The 11,473-nt window shown below is 43.3% G+C and overlaps 1 protein-coding gene across 1 annotated transcript in view; it reads right to left on the reverse strand.

The window, feature by feature from the left end:
* The window catches only part of Actr3b (ARP3 actin-related protein 3 homolog B (yeast)), a 35,182-nt gene that overhangs the window by 14,654 nt on the left and 9,055 nt on the right, over positions 1 to 11,473 (reverse strand). Inside the window, exons 5-6 of the mRNA XM_013027258.1 lie at positions 10,416 to 10,559; positions 8,025 to 8,198 (exon numbers count right to left, since the gene is read on the reverse strand). Coding sequence (XP_012882712.1) covers positions 8,025 to 8,198; positions 10,416 to 10,559 — 318 coding nt within the window. The remainder of the gene's footprint in view (positions 1 to 8,024; positions 8,199 to 10,415; positions 10,560 to 11,473) is intronic.

Consider the following 11,473-nt stretch of genomic DNA (forward strand, 5'->3'; position numbering starts at 1 on the left):
ATTTGAGCTACAGCGCCACTTCCGGTTTTCTGGTGGTTTATTGGAGATAGGAGTCTCATGGTCTCTCCTGCCTGGGCTGGCTTTGAACCGCGATCCTCAGATCTCAGCCTCCTGAGTAGCTAGGATTACAGGCGTGAGCCACCAGCGCCCAGCTGGAGTCTTAATTTCTTAACCAAGTGCTCACAAAGTAATTTTAAGTGAACACAAAGAATATAAAATATATCCATCTACTAGTTTGCATTTCTGGACAATAAAAGAAATTAACTGACAGTCAATAACAGAAAGACTTCTGCTTTCTTTATTAAGGCTTTTGGTTTATCTCAAGTTTTCTAAACTGAATATGTATTTTAAATCAGAAATAATGAGTGTAACTTTCCCACACAGAGACTGGGTTTTTACAATGCAGTATCCTGTAGCTTGCTGAAAGGTTTTGTGGATTTATTAAGTTCATTGTGCTGAGTAATTTTTTTCTTTTTTGTCAGTCCAGGGGCTTGAGCTCAGGGACAGTGCCCAGACCCTGAGTTCTTTTGCTCAAGGTGAAACACTCTATCACTTGAGCCACAGCACCACTTCTGACTTATTTTTTTGTAGTTCATTGGAGATAAGAGTCTTAGGGAGCTTCTTGCCCAGGCTGGCTTCAAACCACGATCCTCAGATCTCAGCCACTTGAGTAGCTAGGATTACTGGTGTGAGCCACCAGCACCCAGCTGCTGAGTACATTTTTCAAGAATCCTCAATAATTACAACAAGACCTACCATGCCCTGTTCATGTGTACTTTATGACACTAAATAAGATTCTTTGTTTGAAGTCACCTCTACAAATCTATACAGATAAAGAATACCACGGCACATAGAATCATAAATACCACACACAACTAGGTAGCTCTACTAAAATTTAATCCAGAAGGATTATGAAATCCATATCAACAGCAAGTTCATTCATTAATATCTATCTAGTGTGGTGCTAAATATAACAAAGCTTCCCAATCCTGTGATGTTAAGAGCACTTTGTGTTACAGGTGTGCTTCTTTTTTTTTTTTTTTGTCGGTCGTGGGGCCTGAACTCTGGGCCTGGGCGCTGTCCCTCAGCTCTTCAGTTCAAGGCTAGTGCTCTACTACTTGAGCCACAGTGCCACTTCCGGCTTTTTTTCTTTTTGCTTATGTGGTGCTGGGGAATCGAACCCAGGACCTCATGCATGCAAGGCAAGCGCTCTACCACTGAGCCACCTTCCCAGCCCCATGGTGTGCTTCTTTTATATATATACATATATATTAAAAATGTTGTACAGAGGGGTTACAGTTACATGAGTAGGGTAATGAGCACATTTCGTAGAGAGCATTGTTACCTCCTCCTTTGTTTTCGCCCTACCATCACTTCCCTCACCTCCCCAACTCCTCCCGCACCCCAACCCTGACATTGTAAAGTTCGTTTTCAACATAGTGTCCTGTACATCTCATCGTCATCACAGTGGGTCAGACTGCATCCCCATTTAAGCGTTCCCCAATATCCCTTCCCCTCCCCAAATTACAAAAATGTATATACAAGATGCAGGACACCGGCATCAAATCCAGTGAAAACAGGGGTTATACTATGGGGGAAGAACAAACAAAAGAATCACATAGTGCACTGTAAGTACATTAAAAAAAATAGCAATGAAGAAAAAACCACTCGTGTCCCCATCTTGGGGTATATTTTGCTTAACATTATCTCATGTGGTCATATGTACATAGCCTTTGACCTTCTCTGCTTGTCCTAGACATGTACTAGATATTGCAAACAAGGGAAACCATGGGACCTATGTTTCTTTGGGCCTGGTTTACTTCACTTAATATAATTTTTTTCCAAGTCTTTCCATTTCCGACTCCGTTCGACAGACACACAACGCCACCTATCAGCCACCATGTGTAATTGCAGCAGTGATGGGAATGCTCACCGGGACTGAGGTTACAGAGTAGCTAGCTCAGTGCTACAGTGCTTCCTGGGCTCTGTCCCCAGCACTGGGCCACACCAAGGTCCTCCCAGTGGTCTTCCAGACCCCAAACACTGCATTTTCAGCCCATGTCCCTGATACCCCCAAACACTCTTCTAACCTCATCAGGTTGCTGACATCCTTGCCTGAGGCCCTCAAGGTCCTCCTGTGTGAGGCTGCTCTAGGTGGGTCTAGGAATCCCAGACAGCACACAGTGACTTGCACACCCCTTCCTGCCTGTCCCTGAACATCTGGTCCCAAGCATTTATTCCATGTTCAAATATTAGGTCCAGTGATGCTGAATTTCTTTCCAAACACACTCTACTCCCTTGGCTCCACAGATTATCATCACTGTCTGCAATACCTGTCTTCCCTCTGAGCAGACCACACCAACCTCCAGTACTGGGATGGAGCTGTGCACAGAGTAGTCACCTGCCACACATGCCATGTAAATTGGTATAAATTAAAACACTGTTGCTCAGCACAAGAGCAGCATACGGAACACCACAGAGGCAGAGCCCTTCCATCATGGTGGAGCACATGTAGAACACTGACCCTAAGAAGCCTCCTAAAATGCCACATCCACCCTGGCTCACACTTATCCTCGGCCCACCGCATGCAGGCACCTATCTGGTATCCTGCAGGTATTCCAGACACAATGCTGCCATTCTCTGGCACAGCACCCTCTATACCTTTATCGCTCAATCGCTGCAATCTGGTTGTTTTTATCAGTACCCGGGCTCCAAGCCTGTCGGGCCTGCTGGTATTCAACCCTAGCTGCTCAGGCCTCCGTCCCAGTGTTTTGCTGATTAACTAGAGATGGGCTCTGACTCTTCTGCTCATGAAGGTTTCAAACCACAGTCTGTCCCTCAACCTGCTGAGCAGTTAAGATCATATGCGTGAACCACAGTCAGGCTGTTGCAGCTCCTTAAAAGTTACCCACTGGCCAGACACTGGTGGCTCACACCTGTAACCCTAGCCACGCAGAAGGCCAAGATCTGAGACTAGCAGCCCAGGCAAGAAAGTCTGTGAGACTCTTACCTTCAATTAACTACCCAAAAGCTGGAAGTGGAGCTGTGGCTCAAGTGGTAGAATGCTATCTTTGAGCAAAAAAGCGCAGGGGCAGAGCCCAGCTCTCGAACCCTAGGACCAGCACACACACAAAAAAAAGTTTTCCACTAGGCAAACACATAGATATCACAAGGCTTCTCTTCTCAGTAAGACAAAAATAAATCTTCCACTTATATGTTAGCAAGAAATATCCATTCAAAGTCATAAAAAAGCTGGGCACCGGTGGCTCATGCCTGTAATCCTAGCTACTCAGGAGGCTGAGATCTGAGGGTCACAGTTCAAAGCCAACTCAGGCAGAAAAGTCCGTGAAACTCTGATCTCTAATAAACTACTAGAAAACAGGAAGTGGTGCTGTGGCTCAAGAGATAGAACGCTTGCCGTGAGCTGAAGAGCTGAGGGACAGCACCCAGACCCAGAGTTCAAGCCCTAAGACCAACAAAAAAAAAAGGAAAGGAAAAGGAAAGGATGATAAAAATCAATGATATATGCTTTATGCTTTTCTAATTTTGTTTCAAATATTAAAGACATCTGAACTAATTAAATATTAATAAGAAATTATATATACACATTCAGTTGTTTTGCAATATGTATTTTCTGATTTAAAAGGCAATGAAAAATTATATATATATACGTATATATATAAAACACACATATGGTGTATATGCGTATGTATGTGTATATACACACACAGTCCCAAGTCAAGCAATTTATTACAGAAAAATCAACTGTGAACTATACTGAGATATACTCATATCTTCCTGACAAAAATAATGAACAGGGATTTTTAACAACTTCCAGCCCACTGCTAAAGCAGATTTAAAGACATTCTCTTGCTGGTCCACTTCCCTCTGAAATTCATTTCCCACTACCTCCTACTCCTTCTACACCACCCACAGCTGTGGGGAAACAAATTCCTTGCACATCCCAGCCCCTCACTCTAGCAGTGCTCACAACCTGCCCTGTACCAGGCTGGTCTCCCCAACACCAAAGGCCAACTCTGGGCTCAGGTGGCATTTTTTCAAACTGGCCTTGATCCCCTCTCCTAATAAGTGCAATCTGCCCTTCTCTCGATTTGCTTGATTCACTTAAATGACAGAAGCTTGTAGGGGTTCCACGTTATTTCAGTATTTCCTGTGTTGTGATCAGCTTTAGAGACCAGAAACTATCAGGATTCTCTTCCAAGTGAGATAAAGATAAGTCTTGCCACCTTGGGACACATTATGAAATAATTATAAGAACTAGATTGTTTTCATTCCAAGTTCCAGAATTCCAAACAATCTGAGAATCATCACATGAACACATTCTTCTCTGACTGTTCCCCTCCAGGCTCTCATGTCTCCCTCCCTACTCTACACTGCACTGATCCTGACCCGTTTTCATCTTTTACTCAATCTATGGCTAAAACTGTCCCACTTCAAATATAGCTTTCCCAGTTATAAGACAGCACAATATTTAAACTAAATCCCTCCAATTAGCTATATCATATGTCCAAACCTTTAAATCATCTCCTCTTACAATTACCGTGGCTCAGGCTGGGAAGTTGGCCCAGTGGTAGAGCGCTTGCCTTGCATGCCTGAGGCCCTGGGTTCAATTCCTCAGCACCACATAAGCAAAAAAGAAAAAACCTGGAAGTGGCGCTGTGACTCAAGTGGTAGAGCGCTAGCCTTGAGCTAAAGAGCTGAGGGACAGTGCCCAGCCCAGAGTTCAGGCCCCACGACCGGACCCCCCCCCCAAAAAAGAAAACAATTACAGTGGCTCACACCTGTAATTCTAGTTACTCAGAAGGCCAAATCAGAGGATTGCAGTTCAAAGCCAGTCTAGGCAGAAAAATTCCCGAGACTTTTTTTTGGGGGGGGTCAGTTATGGGGCCTGAACTCTGGGCCTGGGCACTGTCCCTCAGCTCTTCCCTAGCTCAAGGCTAGCACTCTACCACTTGAGCCACAGTGCCACTTCCGGCTTTTTTCTTTTTGCTTATGTGGTGCTGAGGAATCGAACCCAGGGCCTCAGGCATGCAAGGCAAGAGCTCTACCACTGAGCCACCTTCCCAGCCCTGCCTGAGACTCTTATCTCCAATTAACTACCAGAAAACTGGAAGTGGTGCTGTGGCTCAATGGTAGAGTGTTTGCCTTGAGCTTTAGAGCACAGGGACAGCACCTAAGCCCAACAACCGACAAAAAAAAAAAAAAAAAAAACAACCAATGATTATTATTGTTATTATTATCATTACAGTGCCTGTAACAAGTCTCAGAGCCCAGGTCAAACTCCACCCACTGACAAAAATAACTTGGAGATAAAATCCAAGTACTTTCCCCAAGCAGTTTTTACCTTATACAGCGGACGGCGTACATCTATGGGACAGTTCTGTATTACTTCATCAACAACATCGGAGATAGATTCCATAAAGTCTGGGTTGGCAAACTAAACCACATAAAAATATTAGAAATCATACATTTCTCTCAAATATTATAAACTAATCTTTTAAAAGTAACTTTATTGAGGGAAGGAGTGATACTGTCCAAAAAGGAATGTAATCTTGATCTGACTGATGTAATTGTAACCTCTCTGAACAATACTTGTATAATAACAATAAATTTTTTAAGAGAATAAATAAAAGTAACTTTAGAGTGGAGGAAGGGTGAGAAAATGCAGTCATTATATTCAATGTACATTATGTAAATACTGAACAACATAACTTGAAGATAGGGATAGGAGAAAAGAAAAATGATGGAAGGAATGACATTAAACAAGATATACTATACTCATAACCTGACTTATGGAATTGAAACCTCTTTAAACAACTATTTAATTTTTAAAGTAATTTTAGCAAATGCACAATTCACCCTAACTGAAAGCACAGTACACTGGAGTGAGGGTATGTCAATGTGACTGACCATGTGTCTCTTAAGAGGTTCAATATGTAGGTTTGTGAGGAAAGATATCTAAAAGGACAGGAACAGGTCAGCCCTATATCATGAATGCCCAGCAATTCATGACAATCAGAGAAATGAAAAAGCATATATGTATAAACTTTTTTTTTTTTTTTGTCGGTCGTGGGGCTTGAACTCTGGGCCTGGGCGCTGTCCCTCAGCTCTTCAGCTCAAAGCGAGAGCTCTACCACTTGAGTTACAGCGCCACTTCCGGTTTTCTGGTGGTTTATTGAAGACAGGAGTCTCACAGTCTCTCCTGCCCGGGCTGGCTTTGAACCGCGATCCTCAGATCTCAGCTTCCTGAGTAGCTAGGATTACAGGCGTGAGCCACCAGTGCCCGGCTATATGTATAAACTTTAAAACATGCAGTGACAAACCTACAATTGAGAATACTAAAACCACACACACAGAGAAAAATAAAAAATACTAGCCCAGAAAAAAAATGTTCAATGAGAAATTAATTAGACATGCTTTAATTGATGATAAAATAATCCATGTTACAACCATGTTGGGTAAACATCCTTACCTTAGATTCAATTCCATAACTTAAATACACAAAGTACAAACAACTCTACTACATTTGAAATAGATTTTAAAAGACAAGGAAAGTTTGAATGTGCTGTAGTTTCAGAGGAAGGAAGCATCCATGTACCACATGCTAGATATTGAATAGTTTTGTGTTTATTTCACATCAAGGCTCTTGGGAAAAGCCAGTGTGTTCACTAGTTAATTATTATTCATCAGATGATCAAAATTATTCATTAGATTTCTGGTAAGATTACTTCTTATGCCAAATGGTCATATGTGTATAAGACCAGACAGCAGTTTTTTACCTATCTACTAAATATAAGCTGAGTTAGGAAGGCAATTATACCAAAATACAAATAAAATGCATTATATATAAACCTGAAGCAATGCATCTTAATGACTGCTTTCTGCAAATGTGCTAACAATCCCTGTGGCAATATATATAATTTACATACTGTTCACATAACAAAACTGGTGGCCTCCACTGAGCAGTGCTACCTAACTTGCAGCACGGAGCACAGTAGGATCGAGGGCCCTGCGTTAAAATTGGGATTAGGATGGACAATCACTAGTGGTTCATGCATGTAAAATTAGCTATTCAAAAGCCAGCCTGGGTAGAAAATTCCAAGAGATTCTATCTCCAGTTAAAAGAAAGAGAGGAGAAGGGAGGGGAGGGGAGGGGAGGGAGCAAGCAAGCTGGCTCAAGTGGTAGAGCATTAGCCATGAGTGAAAAGGCTAAGCAAGAACAAGAGGCCCTGAGTTCAAGGCCTGGTACTAGCACCCCCCCCCAAAAAAGGACAATACATCTAAGATTAGAACAAAACATGGTAATGCACACCAGAGATGAACATATGAAGTTCAAAACCAGCCCAGGCAAAGTCAGTAAAAACAAAAGGCTCAAGGCTGGGAATGTGGCTTAGTGGTAGAGTGCTTGTCTAGCATTCATGAATCCCTGGGTTCAAGTCCTCAGTACCACATAAGCAGAAAAAGCCAGAAGTAGTGCTGTGTCACAAGTGGCAGAGTGCTAGCTTTGAGCAAAAGAAGCTCAGGGACAGTGCCCAGGCCCTGAGTTCAAGCACCAGGACTGGCAAAAAGAAAGAAAAAAAAAAGGCTTAAGAGATGGAAATAAGAGGATCATGACTTCAAAACCAGTCCAAACAAAGAATCAGCAAAAACAAAAGGGTTCTTGCCTACTATGAGTTCAATCCTCAGAATCACAAAACTATGAGAAAAATGTTGTATTTCATCACATTGTTACTTAGAGGCAACCTGTATACAATCCCTAGTTGTTATATTAATACATGCCACCCCTGAAGATCAATTTCATTCCATTGTCATCTGTTGCTCTTAAAACATAAAACTCCAAACCTCTCCAGGACTATCCTTCCTTAATTTAATTATTAAAGTAAGTCCCTGGTGAGGCAAACAAACAACTGAGCAGATCTAGAATATACCTAGGAGACCTCCACCCCTGCTCACTGGTCATCACTGAGAACTGCAGCTAATGCACACTGGGGGCAGTACCTTACCTCCGGGTGAAAGAATATTTCGGGTCCCAGGAACCTTTCATAGCCAACATCAATAATAAACTTCTTCTGGTTGATTGCATTGATGCCTGTGTACTGCTTGATCCACTTCCGGGGGTCCACATCATACTTAGCAAACTCCTTGACTATGTCAGGGCAAATGTAACAGTACTTCTCCTGCATGTACACAGAGAGACAACACCAGGCATGAACAACTAATCTCTGATGTCTCTGCCCTCTGACAAACACACAGGACCCCCTGCATTAAACACCTGTGAACTGGGTCTGCCCACACTCATTCCAGTGTGCGTGTGCTACCAAGCCATCAACTGGTACTCCATCAGCTTTCACCTTAGCCATGGCTGCACTTAGTCTTGGGGCTGTCTGGTCCCCCTGCAATTTAGCTTCCAATCTCAGCCTTAAGTCTCTCAAACTAAGTGTCAGCCCCTTGCCCACCTCACCTTTGCATGTCCTCTCAGGCTTCCTAGCGGGGGCCTGCACCTCACTGCTCTCCACCTAAATCTACTAAGCATACTGTCTATATTCAGACTGGCACCGAAGGGAGTCAGCTCTGTTCACCTGCTGGTTCTTCACCTGAGTGGAGTCCTCGGGCCCCTGGGGAATCAGCATGTTTGAAGGCAAAATCACTCAGTTGTGCCCAAAATGTCAGGTCAATGTCCTCCAGCATGTTAGTTATTTAACTGGTGACATGAGGTGCGCCCATAAAAGTGTTCATCTCGAGGCTCTGGATTCCAGGTGCACCCACACCCTCAGGCCTGTCCTGACTACAGGAGGTCTCGGCAGGGACGGGAAGCACAAGTACGATGAGCACGTCAGGACTGACCACACACAGAGTTTTGAGTCTTCATTCCCAACCTTCACAGGTGTGCATTAAGGTCAAAACCCAAGCATGGCAGGACACCTATAATCCTAGCTACTCAGGAGACTGAGATCAGAGGATCAAGGTTCAAAATCAGCCAGCCAAGGGAGAAAATCCTGTAAGATTCTCATCACCAATTAACATCAAAAGGCCAGAAGTGGCACTGTAGCTGAGTTGCTAGTGCCAAACTTCAACACACACATATATACACACCAAAATAAAAAATAAAAAAAAAAAACTGTGCTTCTCAGATTGCACAGAATTGGAGAATGGCTAGCCAATGAGCAAACTAAGTGTGTGGAATGAGGCTCAGGAAAGACATTTCATCAGCAGTCCACTCAGGGAGCCTGACACAGAAAGGGATACTCAAGACTCCTGGAGTGACCCTGCGTATCAGCAGCAAGAGTACAATTTTGATTTGCTGCTGCTGTGACTTGATTTTGAGAGAGCAAGGAAGCTTGCATCAAATATCCAGTTTTCTCCCACTGACAAAAAAAAACAAGGAAAAGAAAATGGGGCAAACACTGGAAATATTTTACTCTGACCACATCTCTAAAAACCTCTCCCCCAGGGAAGGGACGTCACCATTGAGCAGTAGGAGCTGGATCCCTAGAAACTCCAGGCCTAGGACAAGTAGAAGCACACTTGCAGGAGTCTGCCTAACACTTGGCCCTGTCCTCAAAATACCGGTCTACAAGAGTGTCAAGTGAAACTTGGGAAATACTCTGGTGCTTCCTTTCCTTCAAGTGCCTGTCTTCCAAATCTCTCAAGTGTAGGAGAAAGGCATCTATCACACCTCCACTCTCAAACTCTTCTCCAAAATGTTTCCTTCTTCATCTAGGAAAAATTAACTTGGAATTATTAGAGACCTCTTTCATTTTGATTTTTAAACCTATCTTGATTTTGCAACCTAAGCAGAATTCCTTTAAAAGAGTCTAGGTCTGTGAGTGTCCTGTACAAAGTAATATAAAGACTACTAGATTGGGTCACATAGACACTATTAAATAAAAAGTCCAACAAGCCTCTTGCCTTCTAATCTTATAAATTCCAAACATCCATTCTTTTTCTGGTCCAGTAACTAAAATCTAGAAATACGGCGAGTCCTGTCTGCTGATTCCGCTCCTGCAATGGTGTGGTTCAGAAGTATACTCTTGGTACGCTGACAAGGGCAGACTCCCCAGGGCTCCTGACAGTCAGTGCTGCTGCTGTGACTTGTCCCTATTCTAGACGGAGGCACAGGAAGGCTGGAAGCCACGCACAGCTAATCTGTCTAATTAGGCACCAGTGAAACGATGCTGGAATACGCATGCTACTGGTTCAATCTCAAGCTGTGGAGAAGAGGCAGCTGAGCCTTAAGTTCCAGCCTACTTCATTCACTGGCAAACAAACCAAGGCCCACACTCACAAGGGGGAGAGGAGGGAAGGTAGGAGCAGGGAGGATAGCATCTGGGGAAGTATTCAAGCACCATTTCTCTCTCACCCCCAAACCACTCAGGTTTCCATCTGTTTTTTACCTTAATGGCTTTTGCGGTCTCCAGTGACTGCTCAGGAGGGATTCCCACCTCCCTCTCCCTTAGCAGCTGTTGAATGAAATACGTAATATCTCTACCTGCAATCGGGATGTGTTTGATGCAGCTTCCAATTACATAACCTTCTGCCTGAAGAAGAGGAGGAAGAACAGCCCATATAAATAACCTGCAGTCAAGAACCTGGCCCAGGAGACTTTCAGCCACACCTTCCTGCCTCCCCACATGTAAACTAGCCAACATTTACCGGCTCCCACTGAAGACCAGCTCCACGCCAGAGGCCTTTTTAAATTACAGCAAATGTGGCTCCATTAATATTTCAAAGTGTAAATTACTCCAATAACATGAGATCATAAGCAACCAAAATGTTTCATTAGGAATGTAGTTCTCAAGAAAAATGGAGAGGCTATTTCACTACCACAAGGTAAACACTATCTGTGAGAACAGTAAATGCAACAGTATGATTCTCTCTAACAAAAAGAAAAAGATCATACTACAGCTTGTTAAACCTATTATAAATCGGCCTATAGTAAAAGTCTGTAAAATAGTGATGTACACAAGACTGTAATTCTAACAGCCTGGATTGAAGTCCAGGTCCCAGATTGGTTAGCTATGTAACTCTAGCCAAGGTGAGTGTGTTTTAGCCACAGCCTTTTATCCAGTGAGGCATTTACAACAGTGCAAATACAATCCTCTATGTCAAGCACACAGCACTGCTTTATGGCATGCACAGTATGCAGTAAATGGTTCAAAGTCAATCTGGGCAGAACATTCCCTGTGAGGTTCATAAGAGTAGAGGTGTGGCTTAAGCGGGAGAGTGCCAGCCTTGGCTGAAAAAGCTAAGGGACAGCATCTAGGCCCTGAGTTCAAGCCCCACAACCAACAACAACAACAAAAAAAACTCTGTGAAAACATTAAACACACACACACACACACACACACACACCACTTTTTCTGTGGGCCTAGAGAGCATATAAAATGTATTTTCCCTGTGTCCAAACACACACACACACACACACACACACACACACACACACACACACACA

This window comes from Dipodomys ordii, unplaced genomic scaffold, assembly GCF_000151885.1.
Source record: "Dipodomys ordii isolate 6190 unplaced genomic scaffold, Dord_2.0 Scaffold101, whole genome shotgun sequence".
Taxonomy (NCBI): domain Eukaryota; kingdom Metazoa; phylum Chordata; class Mammalia; order Rodentia; family Heteromyidae; genus Dipodomys; species Dipodomys ordii.